Genomic DNA, 22,363 nt, shown 5'->3' with positions numbered 1-22,363 from the left:
GATGATGCATTTTGTGGGGTTGAAATAACGTAGTGCGCTAACCAATACAATATATTCGTTTGATTTGCAAAACTCAAGGGGCAAGTTAAGGGTATGTTCCGCCAAAGAAACCTTATCAAGAACAATTGACACTACCAAAATGATGGAGAATAGTGTCGGACCAGCGGATGTTGAAGGTAACCACGAAGGCTTTGAAGCAGAAGAAGACAATAATCCGTTTTCCCAATCACATCAAGGACTTGCAAGCATTATGTCCGATAGGAATGCGGAGATACCCAAGATGAAAGGCGATAATAAACACGGTGGGAAATCAGCAGCAGCTGGTAATCTTGACGACGACGACGATGACGAGTCGATGTTGTTGTATGCTAAGAACAATAAGAATAGCGATTTAAGTGACCAATTGAATGATTTCCATGTTGAATACGAAAGCAGAGTCTCCAAGCTCTTGAAGCCCGGGAATGAAGTCAAGGTCCATATTACCGAGGCCAGTAACTCCAATGAGGGCATGAATAACTCTCTGAAGAAGTATGTGGTGTATACAATCAAATTAGTCAATAGTAAGGATCCTCAAGATGAGATCCAAACCAGAAGACGATATAGTGATTTTGAAAGCCTTAGAGATGTGCTTACAAAGATATTCCCCTTGATAATTGTTCCTCCTATTCCTCCCAAGAACTATATGAACTTTCCACTGTTGAATAACTTGGTAGGAAGTCAAGCACATGTTTTGAATGGGTCAACCAATGAAGATAGTACTAGTGGAGGAGGACCCAATGCTAACTCTTATTCGTATATCAATTCTACTCATTTAAATAAGACAAAGTTGGTCGAACATAGGAAAAGACTACTCTGCAATTTCTTAAACAATTGCTTGAAGATCAACCAGATTAGAAATTTGGAGTTCTTTGCCAAATTTCTTGATCCCAATGCTAATTGGACAGATGAGATTGTTCTTATAGTCAGCCAGTTGCCTAGAACAGTATTTCAACTGAACCCTGAAAACGGGTTGAAGACGAATCCCATCTATGTCCACCTTCCTAATCCGTCCAGTGGTCACACGATTTCATTTTTAAAAGATAATAAGAACAAGTTGAAACAAAAGACCAATAAACTATTGTTGTCCAGTTCTGAAGACAACACAATTGGGGTCAATGGAGTGGAGGCAGGAGCAGGCACAGGAGCAGGAGCACCAGCAACTACATCAGTTTCTTCTCCTTCACCAACGTACAATGATTTAATGGGTTATACAGCCGATTTGGATGTCATCAATAAGAAGATCATGCAGAATTTTATTGGGCTTTCTACAGACTATGGGGATTTAGGAACATCGCTCAACTCGTTTTCCTTATTGCTAATTGATACTTCAAAGGTTAAAGGGTCTAACGAGGAGCTGAAGCTCAATATTATATTTGATGAAATCGGACAAATCTTTGATAGGTCTTGTATTTCCATCAACTCATTACTCGAAGAAGTGGAAACCAAATTCTCCGAACCTCTAGGGGAAGCGGCCCAATACACACCTATTCTTCAGACTATCTTTAAGTTCAAAGAGAAGAAATTACGACAACAAGGCTTATTGGATTCAGAATTAAAGGACAAGAGAAAGGAATTGGATGATTTGTTAAAGATAGAAGACGAATATGCTCGTATAGACAATGCCTTAAACAGTACGGTTAAAGATACCAAATATGATCTTAATCTGGCTCAGGGTCAACCAACATCACCATCGCAGACTACCAACGATAACAACAGTAACCCAAGTACCACCAGCAGCAAGTTCAGGTTTCCCTCGATGAACACCTTCAAGAGAATTACCCAATACGTGAGTGAAATCATAGATCAAAATCCTGAACAAACAAGAAAACAAAGAATCGAATTGTTGAAAGCCAAAATTGAAACCTTGGAAAAATGCCAAAAGATAATGCTTGAAGATATCAACTATATAACTGATGAAGTTACCAACAACTTCAGCATCTTCCATAAGAAACAGGCTCAGGCTATCTTCAATATTTTGTTAACTTATAACAAACTACTTATTGGATGGGCAAAGAAAAACATGGAAATATGGGAGCAGGTTAAAGAAGAAATCTTAAAATTATAAGGTAGTTTATTCTGGCTATAAGTTTTAGCTGTCAATCTACTTATATTCTCCTGTATATAAGCTCGATGGCATCTCGGAATTTTCCCCCACCAAAATGGTCTACCCTTTAAAGAACTACACACTCGACTTGTTCTTCTTTATCACACACACAGCCATGGAGTCGTCGACGGCGTTAATGGCCAGGTATTTGGACCCGGCAAGCAGACGAAGTTTGGTAAAAAGTTTGGTGAGTGAAGTTGCACGTGATCCGCAGGCATTATCGGCATTAGTGGCATTGTCTGAAGACTTGGACCCTGAGACCTTTGATTCCATTTTCGAAGAGTTGTACAAATATGTTATTACTCTGACGGATAACTTGGAAATGGAAAGTCAACAGAACGTTTGTGTTTTGGTTTCAAAGATTCCAAAGTTAACAGATGCTTGGTTCCTCCACGTGACGCAGTATCTTGAAACTTATGTGCATCAGAATCCCCTGGATATTTGGAAATCGTATAAGACAGTTATAGTGGAGAACCATTTAGTTTTGGTTGCAACTGAAACTGAAGCTGAGGCTGAAGTTGAGGTTTCCAAAAAATTTTTGATTGGAATTCTTGGATTTATTGAAAGGACATTGGAAGCTTTAGGGTCTTCCAGTACTTATCTGAATTCAAAGCTTGACAATTGTCTTTTAGTGTTGTTAGGAAACCAAGAACCAGATATATCTTCTCGTTGTTCCAAGTTATTGAGATGGAGAATAAACCAGATTACTGAAGAAAGAAGCTCTAATGTCGTTTGGGATATCATATATCTGTTAGAAACTATTCCTTATAAAGCTAGTAAAGATCATGCATATATATTCTGGTTAAGATACTTGAATTTTAACAGTGCTAATCTTGGAAGTTCCAAGTTGTTCCAACAGCGTCTTGCCACAGATAAGTATTGGGAAGTTTTGAAGAGTGGGTTGACAAGTGAATATCATGATCATCGGAAATATTGTCTTTCGATATTACAATTATCTCTTAAATCTGTCAACTGTTCCTTCTTCAATTCCGTTATCACCTGGGACAATGAAGAACGTGATAAATATTTAAGAGAATGGAAGAGATTTGCTACTGTATACGAGATCATAGCAATAGATGCTTCCTTACACCAAGCTGAAGCAGCTATTAATGATATTATGTCTTTGCTTTCTTCAAAGGACTCATTGATTCATCCTTCATGGGGGATCTGCCTATTTGCCAATGGGTTCCGTGCAGCTATGGATTCTATGAGGAAGTTCACTCGTTCTTTACTCTTTTCAGTTCCCAATGAACGTCTTGGGTTATTCAAATATGATCTTGCTTCGTTCGAGAACATCATCTTGCCCTATGCCATGCAAGCACTGAATTTTGTGGTTAAATACAATGATACTTCCAAACAGAACGAATGTATTTATGGCCAAGCCCTTTCAAATTTGATACTGAACATGTTGATGAATATTGCCGACGATGAGGATGTGCTGCTTACTGCTACTGCAATATTTAATGTCCTTGTTCGTTCTAAGGATGCATTTGACCCTTCAAGAATTTATGTTGCATTAGGGATGTTGAATGGACTTGGTGATGGTTGTCTTAAATTTGGTACGCATGAATCTCAATTGACTACTTTATTCGAGTGTTCATGTGAAGGATTTGTGTATGAAAACTGTTCCCAGACCATCTTCCTTCGCTTATTGACCAAGTTCAAGGTGGAGGAGTCACTTAGTGATTTCCTTGATACCTTGAGAAAGTTCACCAAGTTTAATGGCACGGAAATATTACTTGCTAATGCTCATATTCTTGGGGAGTTTGTTGTTTCAAACGGCTTTGACATCATCAACGAAGTTAAAAGCAACAACTCTTCTGACGATAAGAAAGCTTTGTTGATCCCTTTATTATTGGATGAGAATAAAAATAAGGATGAGATAGTTCAATATGTCGTATCTCAGAACAAGTCGTTGTTCTGCTACCTTATTGAGTGCAATTTGCTTAATGGTCTTCTTATGGACGACAATGTCGAGATGCAACAGTTCTCCCAAGCTAACGCCAAGTATCTTCTATTGGAATCAAGATCATTTGAGCTATTAGATGCAGTTTCCAAGACCAACGTCACCACCAAGCTTTCCATAGCTGACGATCAAGACTATGTGACTGCTTTGGAGCTTATCAAACAGGAATTGAAAAGCAAAGACTACCATTCATGTCAAATAGCATCAAGAAGATTGAGACTAATGAAGACTTTGTACTTGAACTCTGGCTATGTTTTTGATTTGCAATCCTTGCTTCTGTTTGAGAAGTATGTGGATATTTTAAAGAAGTCACCTAATTTGAAGGAGCACTTGGACCACTATAAGTTAGTCGAGTTGATTCAAGCTGACCATTTACAATTGATCCAGGCCACTCTTGAAAGAAGCCAGACTGTGGTTGATTTCAGGGCCATTTTCGCATTAATGAATACTTCATCCACTAGTTTTGATTTAAACGTTGCAATGATCTCGTTGATCAAGTTTATACTTGGGTCCTTCAAGGATTCCTCCTTGGTTGAAGATTTGACGGGATTCTTAGCGGAATTGTGGGAGAATATCAGTTCAAGTAGATTGAAATTGAATGAGAACCGTTTACACCTATTGATAATAGAGGCAATGCTTGATAAAAAAATCATTGACGTTTCTTTGGATAGTGAAGTGGTATCCCAACAATTACTTGTCTTTTGCTTATCAGTGATTGAAAACTCTTATGGAAGAAGAAGCTTGTTGCCCACACTTACTAGAAAGATCTCAGAGTATCAACTCTTGCAACCTTCAAGGTTTTCTAAGTTGAAATGGATACCTGAAGTTTTTGTTGGAGCCTTAACCATGAATCAATTGAAGACCAACTCTTTTAAGCTAGAGACTGTGGTTGGTGATCTCTTTGATAGTGTTTTCCCAGGAGGTCCAGAACCGTTATACAAATCCATTTATGGTGCAGAAGAGATTAGTTCTAGGGTTAATCTCATGGCTATATTACTAACCAATCAGTCCGAGGAGTTTTCTTCTACTATGGTGAAGTATATTATGGAGAATGAGAACAAGTATCATCTTTTACAGCCTATAAAGTCTACAGATGGAGCAGAAGAGCATGTGAGAATTCAATTACTAACCATAATTTTATCCCTAATGAAGCCATTAATCAAGTCAAGTGACCTGACTTTATTGGACAATTATATGGGGACATTTCATGATTTACTAGACACTGAACCCAGTCCATTAGTGAGGATTTACATTGAATGGATCATTTGTCTTTACTCCAATGAAGTACAGTTGACAGTGATGTTGAGCAGATTAGTCGATGGTGATGGTGACTCCAAGATTAAACCAAGCAGACTGATTTCGTACCAGAGAATCTTGTTCCTTGCCATTAAACAGCTTCCAAAGAGCAAAGAAGAACAGTTGCTCAACCAGTTCATTACGGTCGTGTTACCTGAAGCCACGTCCAACAAGGTGATCATGAGACACTTTTCGTTGTCGTTGATCACGTCCATTTACGACGAGGTGAACCAGAAGAACCTTGCCATAGAGCATGGACTAATGGTGATCTTGGAGTCGCTCTACCAAACAGCAGTCCAGAGTGAGTCGTTTGGACTGTACCGTAGTGGAAGTGCTTTATTATGGGACAGTGAACAAGACTACAATCTTTTGTCGCTTTCAGGAAGAATTCTTCTTCGTATCACGGACCGTGACGACTTGCCCAACATCACTCCAGCCCAGGCCAACTTATATTTGAGCGAGGAGCAACGGGGAGCTCTTGATATCGCCGTAGGGGACGAACACATTGACAGCTTGTGGGCCAAGCCAGAAAGAGCCCCGCACACCAAATTCTCCGTAGCTGACTCCCATGCCGGCAAAACGACTCCGCTTCAAACCAAGTCTGGTGCCTGGGAGACCACCGTTGATGTCGATATTGAAAACTCCAGAGAAAAGGCCGTTGTTCGAAGCGATTTAATAGTGGTCGCATCTTTGGTCGACAAGCCTCCCAACTTGGGAGGGATCTGTCGGTTATGTGATGTTCTTGGAGCCGGCTTATTGGCGTTACACGATATCCGAGTCAAGAACCATACACTGTTCAAGACTGTGGCTGTTACTGCGGACAACTGGATGCCCATGGTCGAGGTAACTCCAAACCAGATAAGAGACTTTATCCTTGAGAAGAAGACACAAGGCTACACTTTGATTGGCTTAGAGCAAACAGACAACTCCATTGAGCTTAATAGCGACTTCCAATTTCCTAAGAAGTCGTTGATAGTCTTGGGAGCGGAAAAGGAAGGTATAAGAGGAGATTTATTGGCCGAATTGGACTGTTGTCTTGAGATAAAACAAGTTGGTGTTATAAGATCCATGAACATTCAAACCGCTACAGCCATTATAGTCCATGCCTATTCGAGTCAGCACTGTTAACGGTACGTTTATTATTGTTACTAAAAGATTGACCCATCTATATCGTCTTCATCTTGGTCGATGAGATCATCCAATGCCTTAAAGAGAGCCCCACAGTATTTATTACACAAGGCTATGCTTTCAGTTATAGCCTTATTGTCCAACCCTTTAAACTGGGTGTTGTTGGAGTTGTAAGCCAAGTTCATGTTGATGATAGGTGTGGTCACAGCGTCGTCTGCAAAGCCAGCAATGATGGCATTGTCTAGCACTTGTTCTTCCTCGGTCGAAGGGTCCAACAAGATATTGGACCCCACCACACCAATGGTAATAAGAATAGGAGGTCGGAACTGTATGTCCGACATGTGTGCTAACAATTTGGAATCGTCCCAGTCGTCAGAGAAGGTGGGGAGTTCTTCGATGTCTTGGTCGTTGGTTTCACTTACCAAAAGAGGCAATCTGGTAGTCTTAAGCGCCAAATAAGTGGTCAACGACACCAACGTCACAGGGTAAGACGCGTGACTGATCACTATGCAATCAATGTAGAGCTTATAACTGTATCTGGAAGTCAAATGAAGACATTTAAAGGGGAAACTTTGTAGTAATAATGTCGTTAAATTGTACTTGATGTTGGTAACCAAATTGGAATCGTCTCTGAGTCCTGAAATGTCCACGTCTACCTCTATCAAGTTCGATTCTTGAGCTCGTTGAACAACTTTGGACTTGACACTAACAATGCACTCACCTCCATCGGTCATACGGATTCTGGCTGATCCATTGGACCCTGGAAGAAACCCGGTCTTGGCCTCCAACAGTCGAAACTGGTGAGGGCTCCGGAGATCGGGTCTAATAGGTGGACTTTGTTGGAGTGAGTCGTGGAGATACGATCGTTCGGCCGGAGATAAAATCATGTTATAAAGAAGTTAGTGGTAGTTAAAGGTACAAGTCTGGTTTATCCATCTCAAAAATTTTATAGACAACTGCACGTGATAGATCACATGCTTGAGAACGTGACTGAAATTTAGAGAGCAACTTGTACAGGAGGGTCTTTCAGAATGGTAGGTATTGAATTAATAGCGGACCTAGTTAGTTAAATTAATAATATGTCTTTGTTAACATATGAGATGTATGTTCAATTCAAGATGCCCAGTTAAACATATTACTTCAGGAGTGCACTACTTTGGCTGACCGCTATAAAATTATGTGCACTGACTTGCTTCGGAGCACGACATTTATTGAACACTACTACCAGTGACCACTCCCTTTTGTTGACATTCTTAAGTGCAGTATTGAAGCTTCTAGATTTATGCTGATTTGGACTCTGATTATTGAAGTCGACAGTATTGATATATCTCTTTTCAACCGGCTGCTGTGAAATTGCGTTTAAACCTGTACATAATTATGTCAGCTTCGGTTGACACATTATACGAGCCTTTCAACATCTGCTAGTCGTTTGCTATGTCGGCACAATGACTGTTCAGTGTCTTATCAATGAGTGCTCGAATTCTTCATGCAGTTGAGTCAATATTATGTTTAATTTCGGTGAAATTGTTTTAGAAAGTATACTCATAAAACTCGGTCTTGATTGGAAGCGCCTAATGCTATTGATGAAAACAATTAAATTATTGCAGCTTGTATAAACAGCTATGAGTGGTATGTTTGGTTTGGATACAAAACAATCGATGGTTAAGCGAATGGTTAGAAGTAACTGCTCCATGATTTTTTTGTAGGTTTTACTCTAGTGGGTATCGTTTTTAACTAAAGTACTTTAAAAGTGTCGTTAAGCTGACATAAGTGATTGCTAAACACGATTTTATCATGTTGTTAGTTGCATATACACTGTTTCTTCCCCTAACTAAATTTGCGCTTGCGTCCTGTATGTAAATGTGTCACATTTGTTCGACAAATAATGCGAGTTAGATCCTTTTAACTGTCAGTAAGTTCATTGATTTAAACTTCTGTTTGGCATATCGGTGATATTTAAGGATATGTTTGATTCCTAGGATAGTTAGAAGAATTTAAATGCTGGAGTGATACTGTTCGTTCCCGTGATATCGGAGGCTGAAATGGAACTTTATGCGTATATGAAAAGTAGATTTCAAAGAATAGTAGTAATAAATCCAGAGATTGCGTGAATGAAAATAGCACAATATTATCCAACCTGACCACCATTGGCTTCAATCTAAATATCACACACAGATTGAAGCCAATCTGTGTGTGATAATTAAAACCAAATGCCCTCAATAGTGATATATGATTGAACCAACTGCACGCATTAGAATTGGCAAATAGTTATATTTTCTGCTGAGTGATTGAACCAGGAGCTTTGTAATTAGTGTCAGTTAAAAGGCATTTACTAACTATCTATCATGGTAAGTATCTTACTGGCATTTTTATATCAATGAGTGGTAAGCAGTGCAAACATCCATGTATTGAGGTGCATTATTAAACGTGTTATAATGATGCAATACAAGGTGCCGTTATACAAGACTATTATACCCATAATTGAAGTAACGGATTCGGTTACAATGTCGTATACAAATTAATGTCTGCTTTAAATACATATACGAAGAAATACACAAAAAGTATTTAGAATCCACACTCATTTACACCCTCCTCACACTCATGAAGTTACAGACAGTACCGCGATTACAATTGGTACACACACGACCATATACCATGTTTTTTCTCAAAGCAAATCAACATCAAACAGTGATGCATTAACAAAGTCATCTTCTCACACTATGACCAGTTTGTATGGACCGGGGTCTTCCGACGGAAGCCAGACGAGTATTGGCAGCAAGAAGAACGATAATCCAGCGTGGTTCAAGAAAACAACCAAAAGAACCATCCCCAATCATTTAGTACCGAAGAGGAAGACGGGATTCCAATTGGCCCCCTCCAGCAATGAAAACGCATCAAAGTCCACTGTCGGACCCGGAAACTCAGGAGATACCAACCCCATGAGTTGGTTGCTGTTCAATTCCCAGCATCGGAACAGCATTGTTGACGATAACAAGAGCACACTCGAAGACTCCAGCAGTTTAATGGTTGACGAGTCTCCGTTTCTTGGGAGTGGACCTGATTTGCCTCCCAAGAGGTCCCTTTATGATTTAGACGATGAGGTTCTACTTGCTTTGAATAAGCCAGCTCAACATGTTGACTCTTTCATCAACAAGGACCCGAAGAACTTCACCAATGTGTTCAACAAGTCGGCTGCTCACGTGACCAGTGGTGACTCCGAGAATGGAAAGGACAAGAACGAGTTGCTTGATGGAGATCTGGCGGTCTTAGTGTTTGGATACCCTGATTTCATGGTTACTCAAGTTATCCAGCGATTTGAAGAGTTTGGGAATGTTCTAGAACCTTTTGATACCAAATACACTTTAAATAAGTTGGTGCTCACACTGAATATATTGCTGCTGGTAGAACTGGGGCATAAATATAAGAACGTACCTATATTAGCGGGCGAAGGGTGGATCAAAATCACATATGATAATCCTATTAGTGCCATTGATGCTTTACAAATGAATGGGAAAGTGTTTAATGGCAGTTTATTGGGAGTAGCACCATACTCCAAAGAGTCAATTGAACAGTTACAGAGTAGAAAGTTGACTATAGATGAAGATATTGGGGGGAAAGGAGGCGAATATTCTTCACTTTTCTCAAATACCAATGCCATTGCTAAGGAACCTCCAAAGAGATTCAATTTAGATGAGGAAAAGAGTGGTGCATCTGTGACTGCTTCTGCCTCTTCTTCAACAAGATTAGACATTAAAGATGGGTCTTCGTTATTCTTGCAGTCCCAAGAAGATAAAGCAAAGGAAGAAGAGAAGAAAAAGAATGAAAAATTGGGCATGGTTGGTACCATTTTCCGGGCATTATTTGGATTCCATGAGCTTTGATTATATCGATGTTGTCAACGCCAAATTGGTTTCAGTGGACTTGGACTTCGATTGGGTGAAGATCGATGCAGCAGTGCATTCAGAGATCTTCTAACAAATTGGTTTATTCTTTCTGCTGCTGTGGGAGATCCCAATCTACTTGAAGATTGGGTTAAGTTGGGAGCCAATCTAGTTGGCAGACTCATTCGTAAGGATTTGGAAGGACTTGGAGTCCGATCGGGCATTTTAAAAGGTGAGGGGGTTTTATGAGAAGTTGATGATGGTGGAGGGATAATTGTATCATTGTGGATAAGATCATTCCGTGGAGTTGAAGGAACATACCAAGGAAGATCTTCTTCACTATGATCACTATCATCTTGGACAGTTGAAGGAGGAGCAGAAGCATGAGCATCAGGACTATAAGAGGTACGGAAATGTTGCAATTGTCTTGAAAGTTCGTTGTTGATCTTTTTCAATTGGTTTATTTCCAATTTGAATTTATAGGAATCGTTATTATAATAATTTGGTGTAGTTGTTCCTCTACGGAAAGGTGACGTCGATCTCAGATAAGGTTTTGAAAGAAATCGTTTGGATGATGATGATGTAGGGGGGTCCCTTGGTTTTAATTCATGATAATTATTCACCTCTTTACCTTCAATATCATGAGTGGTGAACACTCTCAGTTTATTGGAAAGGAAGGGAACCACATCTGTTAGCACAGTTGAATAATAAGGACCAGTGGTAGCATCTATAAGTACATCTTTCTTTAAAGTGGTTGTTCTGGGTACGACATATTTTGTCTGATATTCTTGAAACATCTCCTGATACAAAATCTGTTTGTCTTGAAGTAACACAAGGAATTTGGAGATCAAGTAGTACATGGACCCCGTGACGGCCAAGTTGGTGACCAAGAGCTTGACAAACGATAATTCCGTAAGTAAGATGTTGATTAAATTGACCAATGGATTAAGCGACATTAACAAGTAAAGATTGAACTTTGAAGGTTGCCATACTTGCAATTGCCAAATATCTTTATATATGACGTCATTATCACGATCACGATCATCAACATCTTTAGGTTTTGTTGAGGGCTTCTTACCAAATACTTTCGACTTGATGGTATCCCAGAGCATTTGGCCCAAGGAATAGTTATCTATCAACGTAAACCTTTTAACTGAGGGAGTGTGCGGTTCCCGATCGGTGTACATCAAGTTGTAGAACCGGCTGGACACCGCAAGGTAGTAGACATTCCAGAGAGAGAAGGCGATAATGGCAATGTTCACTTTGGTCAAGAAGCTGATGATGGAGTCTGTACCCGAAGTTGACGAAGATGATCTGGAGTTGGAGGGGGAGATGTACGGCTTAGGGCCTGCAGCCCTAAACGAATTTTGAAGCACTTGCTTCTTTAGTTGCTCATAGTTTCGGTAGTCTGTTTGGAACAAGACGTTATGGGTTTGGCCCAGGACTTGTTTATAGTTGTGGACCGTCAAGACAATCATCATGGAGATCAAGTTGAGTAGTCCACCCACTGGTAGAGCCAATACAAGGGAGAGATCATCCCAATCTATAGCCAATCTCGATTCATTAAGCAGAAGCCATAAGTCGAGGGGGTACGAAAGGATTCTTCCCCATAGAGTAGATGATTCCTCTGTTGATGACCATAAGAAGCCCATAGATAAAGGAAGGGATTGACTAGGAGAGGAATACTGATTGAGTGTATCCAGTATACTGCCTGTATCTAGTATAAGCGTCTGACTGTGTCTGACTGTTGTATATACGCGTTGTGTCCTCCTGTTGTTGTTTGTGTGTGCCTAAAGGTGGACTTATAATGTCGCATTACTATGTCGCACTTTGTTGATGTTGCGCGACATACGCGCGTATGTTTTATAACCAAAACAGTGATCTACCACACCATAACCCACTCATAATTGTGACTACACTATGCTTCGCTCACGCAATATAGACGATGAAGATATACGTCTTCATCGGACCCGTAACAGCCAATCACGTGACAAGATCAAGGCCTGGTTGGAGAAACAACGAATGACAAACAACGAAGACACCGAGCTTCAACGACTAAGACAAGCACTTGAGACAGAAGATGTGCGCGACATTAATGATGAAGATGAAGATGAGAAGGAAAATCATCAGCTGAAGTTCTATGACTCGGTTAAACAGAAGGTTGATCAGATCAATTCAACCAACTACCAACTACCAGGGTACAGCCAGGGTCAAGGCCATGGTCATGGTCAAGGTCATGATCATGATCATCGCCTTGGTGGCCATGGTCATGGTCGTGATGGTCGTTCTGACGATGATGATCGTTCTGACAGTTTGACACTGTTACCTCCACTATTTGACCGGTCAGTCCTGAGATCGATTCCATCCCTCCCATCTACTCCTTCTAATCAACCCACTACAGCCGTTAGAGACACCAATTTCCTATTGAAGCGTATGGAGTCCCAACAAGCGGAGATTGCTAGGTTACAAGCACAATTAACCAGTCAAACGCACGAAACTCGTTTGGCTGAAGAGTCCAACCGCAAGCTTCAAATGGCCGTAGACCAATTGATTGACACACGGCAAAAGGAACTTAAACGGTGGGAGTTGGCTGAAAAGGTTCATTTGGATCAGAAACTACAACTAGAAACTCAATTAGAAACCCTTCAACAGTCACAAGCCCTGGAAGTACGTCGACTAGAAGCAGAGGCATTGAAGCTGGCGCAAGCTCTTGTGGAAACAGAAAGAAATGCAGACACTTTGAAGCTACAACTATTGTACTACCGTAAACAGATTCAACAATTAGAGGATCAAAATGAACGGCATGTTTTCATCAACAACTACATCAAAGAGTTCTTCCAGGATGAGTACAGCAAATATCGTTCGTATTTGATGCAACTTAACGGGATCATTGAATCCCGAGATAATGATAATGACAACAAACATTGCCGTAATGACGGTGATACAACCAAACTTATTAATGGGACATTATTTCAAGAACCTACTGGTGAAATATTGAATCCGTTTTCTGTTGATAAAATGATGGCTGAAGAGTCCAGTCGTCACCGCTCAAAGGTGCCTCGGTTAACAAAATATATTTGGATGGTCATCTTCATAAACCGAGTGAAAAATATAGTCAACCGCAATCGAAGAGTCTACGACACGATTGGCACTGCCCAATCACTTGCGAGAGAATGATATCACAATAGGACTGCTGATACGAGATCAAACCTTCCACTTATGTTTCCATTTGCTGTACCATCCCGTCCTTCCGAACAACAACTTATATACGGGACGTTAATCTGTATCCAGAAACGGAATTCCTGTTGAAGAGGGGATATTTTTAGATATTACGTCATCGGGTTAAATATAGCACCAGAACAACATCACCCTTTAACATTGCCCAGCCGTGCGGTCTTTCGGGTTCAATGTCCCTAGTAAAGCCCTGGAGTCTTTTTGCCACAGTATACGTATTATTCCCTATGGCATTGTTCCTTATGTGTTCTAGACCCCACTAGATGAAAGCTTAATTGTACACCTAAGCCCAGAGCTAAATATACATAACCTGCATCTGCAGCTAGATTAGTAGGTACATAGATAGACAGATGTATGTTCGAATCAATCAGACATACAGGCAAGCAGTCAAACTAGGAAGCAAAGCAACAGACCAACACTTAATTTTAAGCGTGCATTTTTTATCATGCGTATATTATGTGAGAGTCGCAACTTAACTGCATGTAGAGATCCGGCATTTGGTTCGGGTTTCCTATGTGGTGACGCACCGATGGGGGCGTAGCTGCGCTGCACTTTGGCACATTCCCCTCTACACATATAAACGTACTGCAGCCGGGAATGGCATGTGTCCAAAACCCGAACGACATTTAAATATCTAAACATGATATAATCAAATGTAAACATACACCTTTTTCTTTCCACAACTTTATTATCTCCATATTTAACACATTAAAATATAATTTGCATGAGCTCTGTCTCGCTTTGCTCGCTAAGCGAGCCCTTAATGTCGCCTTCAATATTATCTTCACCAATGTGGTGTAGTGAACTTCCATCTGACGTTCGGTTTGTTCCATCAGGTGGAAGCCTACAGGAGTATCTGTTGATAGTTGATGTCCGGTCGTATCATCAGTTCAACAGTTCTCACATTAAAGGGGCAACTAACCTTTGCATTCCCACCACTCTACTTCGGAGAGTATCGTATCCGTTATCGGCCATTTTGAAGGATCTTCCTACCCCTTTGAAGGACCTTTTGGTCTTGAAAGAAGATGACCCCAACATCAACAATAAGACTAATATGAATACCACCATATTGCTTTATGATTCTGACTCGAGACGGGGCAAAATCCTGGTCCATCTTTGTCAAACTGTAAGAAAGTTTTCCAGTGTCAACGCCAAATTGTTTGTGCTTGATGGCGGTTTCCAACAAGTGCCATCCTCCAATATTGAATACTGGTCTCTGTCGTCGTTGGAACAGATGGGCGGACCTTTATCTTCGAATAGTCAACATTCATCGGCGTATACGTTATCACCGACTGGTTCCTTGACTCTTTCAAGTGCCATCACCACTCCGGGAACAGCAGTTTCGCTCTCGTCATTATCGTTGCCTATTGGTAAGGCAGCCTCTACAGGTTCAACTTTACATCCTCCATCGTCCTTAGCAACGTTATCGACATCGCCTTCATCATCTTGTTCTTTTCCCCTGCCTTCCGTCAGAACAACGGTAATCCCCAACTCCTACAGCCAGCCAAACTCCAGCTACTTGACGAGCTTTACCTTGCCCTCGGCAAACACTCCCTCCAAACAAAAGTTTTTGAAATCACTAAAGACAAACATCTTGCCCAAGTTGGACATGAGCTCTATCCGTGATAACAAGACCGTGATCAAGTCGTTGAAGGTCCCCTCATCGTTATCCGCAGACCAATTACCTCCTTGGTTGAGGTTTGTTACACAACGAACTCCAGAACAAGTGCTGAAGGTATTAACAGATAAGTTTGCCAAAATAGAGAAGATTCAGCAGTTACGGCTTGCCGCTGCCATCTCCAACTCAAGTTCCAACATAAGTCCTCCTCAAATAGACCATTCTGCTTGCTCTCCTCTGGATTTTTGTCCTGGGTGTGATGGGATCACTTACAAGTTACCCTCAGGCATAGAGGACTGCTTGAAGAATCGATACCACGATGTGTGGCCCTTTGAACACTCCCGAGTCAAGCTCAAAAGCGGAGATAACGACTATTTCAATGGGAATTATATTCTTGATAAGTACATTGCTACCCAGAACCCATTAGTCAATACGTATGGTGATTTCTGGCAACTGGTATGGGAGAATAACGTGTGTTGCATAATCTCATTGAACGGGAACTCCAAAAACCAAGGGGATATGTTCTCCCATCGGAGATCATCATCAATGGGGAACAATTTGAGTAATAGTTTGGAGTACTTCGAAGACCAATCTTTAGGTCTGTTTAAGATTCAAGGTGTCTCCAAACAAACTTACCATGCCTTCAATTTAAAGGAACTAGAATTATCATGTGTTGATGAAGATAAGCCTCCAAGGAAGGTTTATAGACTTGAATTTGAACAATGGCCTGATTTCGGAGTACCTACGGATTTCAAGTCATTCATTGAGTTTATTGAATTTAAGAATACCTTATTGAAAGATACGCCGGTGAACGGTGAGTCTCGGCTTTTGATTCATTGTTCTGCGGGGTGCGGACGTACTGGGGTTTTTATAACTTTGGATCTGCTACTTGAAAAATATACTAATGGCGATAGACAAGTTGTCCAATTGGAACAGGATCAAATATATCGGTTGATACAACAGCAAAGATCTCAGAGAGTGAATATGGTACAGAATATTGATCAATATTTTGTGTGCTATGAATTATTGCTCTACTATATTAAGAATAACGGGGAAAAATAAGGGAAATATATATTGGAAACGGATTAGTACATCTAAATAGGAATAAATAAAGTGGTTTATCATAGTACAATAATTACATTATAACAGACTAAATAACACAACTAAAAAAGCAGTCAAAGGGTTATTAGCTGTGATTGTCTTTTGCTTACGTAATCTATAGACCCGTGCACTTACCAAATCCAATAGGATGTCCTAAAAAGGTAATGGCATTTAAGCTGCTACATGCTACCACATTATCAAGGCGTACAACCAGCACTACAAGATGGCCAAAGACATAAATAAGAACAAGATTGACTACCTCCTACGATTGCTAGGCAAAAGTCATCTTATGGAAGAAGACTTTGAAGACTTCCACCAAATCTACTACACCATTCTTCGCACCATGACAAGAAAGGCTCCCATACAAATGGATGTCTATGAATCTGAAACCACCAGAGCTCAACAGAAAGTGGAGGAAGCCATTAGAAGCATATATCTGGATGTAGAGATTGATCTGATGACTGTGACGACCACGAATTGTGGGGGGTCTAAGGCAAGTACTGATGTCATCTTCCCTCCATTAGATGTTGCTAAGCATGAGAATTATTGTCGTATGTGCTTGTCTAGTCCCCTACCTGGGGCTTTCATAGGGTTGGATGGGAACCAATGTTGGATGATGTATTGGCTTAGTAACGGCCATGGGATGCTTAAAGGCGTTGAAGGATTACCTGCGGATATAAGCGAGGGTATCTCCGCCAAGATTAGCCTGTTCGTTATTGATGAAGGTAGGAACGGGATTAGTAGTGGGCCATTTCAAAAGGGTCATGTGGCCAGTGTTTATGCAGCCGTGTTGGCTTTAATAGCCATTGGAGACTTCAAGACTCTTACGAATGCCAGGAAGGGCCTTTACGATTTCTTCTACAAGATGAAGCAGAAGGATGGCTCCTTTTCAATGACCGTCAATGGAGAAAGTGATGCTCGGTCAACATACTGTGTGGTTGTGCTCAGCTACTTGTTGAATATACTTGACGACAAGTTGGTGGATCACAAGACGTTGCAATGGCTAGATCTGTGTCAAACATATGAAGGTGGGTTTGGAGGTGTTCCTAACACTGAGGCTCATGGAGGTTACACCTATTGTGCGTTAGCTGCATATTATGTTCTTCTTGGTAAGGAAGGATCCACCCCAAAGGAATTCTTGACATCCCTCAGAGCTCATATAGATGTGGACAAGTTGCTTTCATGGTTGGTCCACAGACAACATCTTTTGGAAGGTTCGTTCGACGGTAGAACAAATAAATTGGTGGACGCATGTTACTCTTTCTGGGTAGGTGCCTGTTTTGCAATGTTGGAAGCCACGTTGGAGATCACTACTCTTTTCAATAGAGAGTCACTTAAGTTGTACATGATCCATTGTGCTCAGGGCATTGAAATGGGTGGGTTCAGAGATAAACCCGGTAAGCAAGCAGACTTTTATCATACAAATTACTCCCTTTGTGGAGTCAGTGTTCTGGAACACTACTTTACGCTTGAACGAAATGGATCATGGGCCAATTCGTTCACTACGGAAATTGTTGATGATACAAACGTTAACACAAACCCTGTTAACCCCATTTTTGGGCTACCTATTCTGCAAGTGAGCGCTTGTGTCAAGTATTTTTCAGCCAACGTATAAGCCAACGGTATATAACTGCATATAATTCATTCATAATAGTAACGTCCATTAGTTTAAGTTATGTCCCCCAAAATGTCCCCCACACTCACAGGTCCCCTCCCCTCCTCTCCCCAAACGGTATGTCCGGGTAACCCCCTGGTGATCTGTATTGGTGAAAAGTGCAATGTCGTAAACCCCATTCAGTCAACACTTCTGCCTTTGTCAATACTATGAACTTAGCACTACAGGACCCGTTTGCTGTAGCAAAAGAGTACCCTGATACGCTAATTACCACACTACTGTATGGGGCTAGTGTTGTGATAGAATTCAATCATAGAGGAGACTATCTTGCCAGTGGGTTGACAGATGGAACTATAGTCATCTATGATCTCACAGCCAATGGAGCCATTGTGGCCAAGCTTTCTAGACACGGGCATACACGACCGGTCACACTGTTGGGGTGGTCTAAATGTGGGAGATACTTGATTTCTAGTAGTCAAGATTGGAGTTGTAAGCTATGGGATTTGTCGTTATGTAATCAGCCTGGATCCAATAAGAGTGCAGTTATTAGAGAGGTTACATTTGATGGGCCGATTTGGCAATGCTATATGAATCCATTGAACCCTTTCCAGTTTGCTGTTAGTTTACTTGAAAACCAACCGTACTATGTTGATGCTACTGAAGAAGGGATCAAAATCACCCAGTTGGCCACCGAGCCTAAGCTTGATGCCAATGATGAACTTGGGGGCGGTGGGGGCGCCAATAAAGCAAAAATTGAAAAGCATTCCACACTAGTGCTAACGTTCACTCCCGATGGGAAGTACATATTCACTGGGACCAACAAAGGATGGATAAACATTGTGGATAGTCACACACTTACAACTGTTCATTCGATTAAGCTTGTTAATGCCAACATCAAGAACTTGGTGATTTCATCGAATAATCGCAAGCTCGTGGTCAATTCCTCAGATAGAATCGTTCGTCAAATCAATCTACCAGACATGTATAACGTTACCAATGCTGATCTCTGGGAGTTTGAAGTTGAACATCGATATCAAGACTTGGTCAATCGGTTACAATGGAATTCTGTTGCCTTCAACAACAATGCCGAGTTCCTAGTGGCCTCGACGTATGGACAATCATCTAATGACTTATATATCTGGGAAACCAGTATGGGATCATTGGTTAAGATTCTTGAGGGAGCCGTGGAGGAGCTAATCGATGTGAAATGGAACTTCCCTCGATGTATGATTGGATCTACAGGGTTGGATTCCGGTAACATATATCTTTGGTCCGTTCAATTCCCTCAGAAATGGAGTGCGCTAGCTCCGGACTTTGTGGAGATTGAAGAGAATATTGATTACGAGGAGGGGGAAGATGAGTTTGATCTTGTCAACGAACAAGATTTGAACAAGAAAAGAATGGAGGCTGAAGACATCAATTTGGTTGATGTTACGAGTCGAGAAGATGTTGATGCTCGGGGGTTTGAGCTATGGGAGGACTCATTTGTGATAAGACCCAATTATTATGATGGAGTCGTAGAGTCGTGAAAGAAGTACAGCATGCCTGTATAGCAAGAGCGGTGTCACGTGACTGACAACGGCCACTGTATGAGCCAATGCGGTTTAATACTAGCAGAGGGTTCCCACTGCTGTTGTGTACTATTGCTTACTGTATATATACTCAGCGTCTGTAGTATTAACTGCTGTAACTACCATACCACTGTACTCCTTCCGTGCTACAACTGTGCATACCTCTGCCATAAGACTACCTGTGCCACAAAGGCCCTGCTCTAGGGGATACCACTGTTACCACTGCAACACTACTACTGCAACACTACTACTGCAACACTACACTGCAACACTACACTGCAACACTACACTGCAACACTGCTACACCGTTAGTACTAGCATGCTGCTGTTCCCGCGTGTTCCCTCTGTGTTCCTCTACTCTTCCCATCCTCCCCCTGCACACTACACGGGTCCTACACGCCTTTCAAAACATAAACACCAAAACAAAACAAAGCAAATATCCAGACAAAAATTTTACACCATACAACGTTCAAAGTTAAAGCCTGTTCAACGTTAGCCGGTTGATTTGACAGGTCGAATCCAGATAGGCAGCACAGCGCACAACACCACAGCTACACGTCACAACCGTTACATGACATCTTGACCCAGATGGCCCCATCAGAAACCCCGAGAAAAAGATCCCGTGGTCATGATGAAAGTGAAGATGACGATTTACCCACGTTTGAGGATCCTCAAGATATGGTGAATGCGGTGATCACGGCGTTGACGGTTCCGGAAGAGAAAACCAATGTTTCCAAAGTTTACGCCAATGAGAACAATTTGGCAACAGAAGTCAAGGCATACGCCAAAATAGCTGGACAGAATTGGACCTTTTACGTCAAATCATTGGCCATTTCAATTGGTAGAAACACCGATTCAAATCCCGAAATTAATAGCAATAATAACTCCAACAGTGCCAACAGTAACAATGCCGTGGATATAGATTTGGGACCTGCTAAAGTGGTATCAAGACAACATGCAACTATCAATTATAATTTAGAATTTAGATGCTGGGAATTGAAAGTTCTAGGAAGAAATGGGGCTCGTATAGACGGAGTTAAGATCGAAGCAGGGAAGTCTGCTCCCTTGAATTCAGGTGCAATATTAGATATTGGTAACACTCAAATGATGTTTATATTACCAGATTCTCCCCCTAAAATACTGCAGAAAATGCTTTCGGATTGTTTGAAAAAGTATAAAGATATTATGAAATCCAGAAAATTGACTTCGTCTTCTTCAGTATCTTCATTTACAAATGGAATAGGTGGTGCTGGTCAATATCAATATAATTCCGGCCATTCTCATTCAAATTCAAATTCACTGTTGAAATCTTTCCAAATTTTTGACCAAGCCCAATTGGGTCATTCTCCATCTTCAGCCACTGCAAGCTCTTTACAAAGTAATCTTGATCAAGATTTATCCAAAGAAGAAGCAAAAGATATCAAACCACCTTATTCTTATGCCACTATGATTACTCAAGCAATTCTTTCCAATAGTAATGGTGTAATGTCTTTATCCGAGATTTATACATGGATTGCTGATCATTATGCTTATTATAAATATCTGAAAACTGGTTGGCAAAACTCCATTAGGCATAATTTATCCCTAAACAAAGCTTTTGAAAAAGTCCCCAGAAGACCAAATGAACCAGGGAAAGGGATGAAATGGCAAATCAGTGAATCTTATAAAGAAGATTTTCTAAATAAAATCAATGATGGCTCATTACTGAAAAGTAGAAGAGGTTCATCGGTTACAAGACAATTACAATTACATTTAGCAACTCATCGGAACCTTCCTGAACCAGAGAAATATTATAAGGCAACCATTGATACAAATTTGAATAGGAAATCAACTCCTCCCTCGGGTCAATCATCTGGTGGTACAGTTCATGCTACGCTCAATAGAAATGAAGCTGCCAATGGAGGGTTTAATCCTTTATATAATCCACAACAACAACAAATGCCTCCTAAACTTGGACAACCCATCCAATACGCACCTACAAACTTATCCACTCCAATTCATTATGGTGCTCAACAACATCAACAACAACAGATGTCACAAGGAATTAATTTCACTAATTATAACCAATCTAGAAACAGTTTTGGGTATCAGGCACCACCAATGATGTATTCTGGTGGACAAATGCTTCAACCTAATTATCCTCAACATCTTAATCAGCAGCCACCACCACAACAAAGTGAATATCATTCTTCATTATCGAAGTCTCCATCATTGAACTCCCATAACTTAACTCCAAGATTACCTAAAGTTGCCAATGCCAACCTATACAATCTCCAACCACCACCTGCTTCGGCCAATTCTTCTTTGATTCCTTCACTTCATTCGCGTCATAATTCTAACTCCGCTTCCGGACTTCCAGATTTGAATTATTCCAGTGGGAATAACGTTAGTACTAGTGATACTAGTCATTCCCATTTAACTACCTCAAATACTGTCGCCACAGACCCAACTTTGGTGTTCACTAGTCCCAAAAAAATCGCACCCTTGGAAGCATTCACTCCTGAACGAGGTTCTAAATCAACAGGAGGATCCAACAAGTTGGGGTTACATAACAGCATCAGTAATAACCAAAGTTCACCAGCATTCTGGAACTTTGTTCAATTTTCTACTCCTAATGGTCAGACTCCTCTGAGAAAGAATAGTGAAGAGCTGAATAGTGGGAGTCCAACTTTGAATAGGAAAGTCGGAATGAATTTAAATGGTAGTGTCAATGTTAAAACTGAAACCATGAAGAAGATCTTATCACCTTTAAAGGATCTTAATGACGATAAACTACAGAAAGTAGGACAAGATTAAGTCTTCCATGACTT

General features: G+C 40.8%; 9 protein-coding genes across 9 annotated transcripts; 7 read left to right on the top strand and 2 right to left on the bottom strand.

Moving 5' to 3' along the window:
• Nucleotides 1-139: 139 nt before the first annotated feature.
• ATG20 (uncharacterized protein) lies at nucleotides 140-2,104 on the top strand (the record flags this gene model as incomplete). Its single annotated transcript, XM_043193347.1, has 1 exon — nucleotides 140-2,104. One exon carries the CDS (start codon nucleotides 140-142, stop codon nucleotides 2,102-2,104), a length of 1,965 nt encoding a protein of 654 aa, XP_043047534.1.
• Nucleotides 2,105-2,258: 154 nt separating this feature from the next.
• KQ657_002589 (tRNA (guanosine(18)-2'-O)-methyltransferase) lies at nucleotides 2,259-6,533 on the top strand (the record flags this gene model as incomplete). The annotated part of the gene is made up of 1 exon (XM_043193346.1): nucleotides 2,259-6,533. One exon carries the CDS (start codon nucleotides 2,259-2,261, stop codon nucleotides 6,531-6,533), a length of 4,275 nt encoding a protein of 1,424 aa, XP_043047533.1.
• Nucleotides 6,534-6,553: 20 nt separating this feature from the next.
• Nucleotides 6,554-7,906, bottom strand: RRP42 (exosome non-catalytic core subunit; the record flags this gene model as incomplete). The annotated part of the gene is made up of 2 exons (XM_043193345.1): nucleotides 6,554-7,355; nucleotides 7,899-7,906. The coding sequence occupies 2 exons, from the start codon at nucleotides 7,904-7,906 to the stop codon at nucleotides 6,554-6,556; spliced, it is 810 nt and encodes a 269-aa protein (XP_043047532.1).
• Nucleotides 7,907-9,253: 1,347 nt separating this feature from the next.
• On the top strand, nucleotides 9,254-10,414 carry KQ657_002587 (FG-nucleoporin; the record flags this gene model as incomplete). Its single annotated transcript, XM_043193344.1, has 1 exon — nucleotides 9,254-10,414. One exon carries the CDS (start codon nucleotides 9,254-9,256, stop codon nucleotides 10,412-10,414), a length of 1,161 nt encoding a protein of 386 aa, XP_043047531.1.
• A 14-nt stretch (nucleotides 10,415-10,428) lies between these two features.
• On the bottom strand, nucleotides 10,429-12,319 carry NUR1 (uncharacterized protein; the record flags this gene model as incomplete). Its single annotated transcript, XM_043193343.1, has 2 exons — nucleotides 10,429-11,957; nucleotides 12,316-12,319. 2 exons carry the CDS (start codon nucleotides 12,317-12,319, stop codon nucleotides 10,429-10,431), a joined length of 1,533 nt encoding a protein of 510 aa, XP_043047530.1.
• A 117-nt stretch (nucleotides 12,320-12,436) lies between these two features.
• PTP2 (tyrosine protein phosphatase) lies at nucleotides 12,437-16,328 on the top strand (the record flags this gene model as incomplete). The annotated part of the gene is made up of 5 exons (XM_043193342.1): nucleotides 12,437-13,454; nucleotides 13,801-13,857; nucleotides 13,971-13,982; nucleotides 14,137-14,148; nucleotides 14,602-16,328. 5 exons carry the CDS (start codon nucleotides 12,437-12,439, stop codon nucleotides 16,326-16,328), a joined length of 2,826 nt encoding a protein of 941 aa, XP_043047529.1.
• Nucleotides 16,329-16,590: 262 nt separating this feature from the next.
• On the top strand, nucleotides 16,591-17,982 carry RAM1 (protein farnesyltransferase; the record flags this gene model as incomplete). Its single annotated transcript, XM_043193341.1, has 1 exon — nucleotides 16,591-17,982. The coding sequence occupies one exon, from the start codon at nucleotides 16,591-16,593 to the stop codon at nucleotides 17,980-17,982; it is 1,392 nt and encodes a 463-aa protein (XP_043047528.1).
• Nucleotides 17,983-18,191: 209 nt separating this feature from the next.
• On the top strand, nucleotides 18,192-19,511 carry SWD1 (COMPASS subunit protein; the record flags this gene model as incomplete). The annotated part of the gene is made up of 1 exon (XM_043193340.1): nucleotides 18,192-19,511. One exon carries the CDS (start codon nucleotides 18,192-18,194, stop codon nucleotides 19,509-19,511), a length of 1,320 nt encoding a protein of 439 aa, XP_043047527.1.
• A 361-nt stretch (nucleotides 19,512-19,872) lies between these two features.
• FKH2 (forkhead family transcription factor) lies at nucleotides 19,873-22,349 on the top strand (the record flags this gene model as incomplete). Its single annotated transcript, XM_043193339.1, has 2 exons — nucleotides 19,873-19,880; nucleotides 20,081-22,349. 2 exons carry the CDS (start codon nucleotides 19,873-19,875, stop codon nucleotides 22,347-22,349), a joined length of 2,277 nt encoding a protein of 758 aa, XP_043047526.1.
• Nucleotides 22,350-22,363: the final 14 nt, after the last annotated feature.

Source organism: Scheffersomyces spartinae, assembly GCF_019049425.1.
Source record: "Scheffersomyces spartinae strain ARV_011 chromosome Unknown scaffold_21, whole genome shotgun sequence".
NCBI lineage: Eukaryota > Fungi > Ascomycota > Pichiomycetes > Serinales > Debaryomycetaceae > Lizanozyma > Lizanozyma spartinae.
Note: the sequence above shows the minus strand (reverse complement) of the source record. Positions and strands in the feature narration are given on the sequence as shown.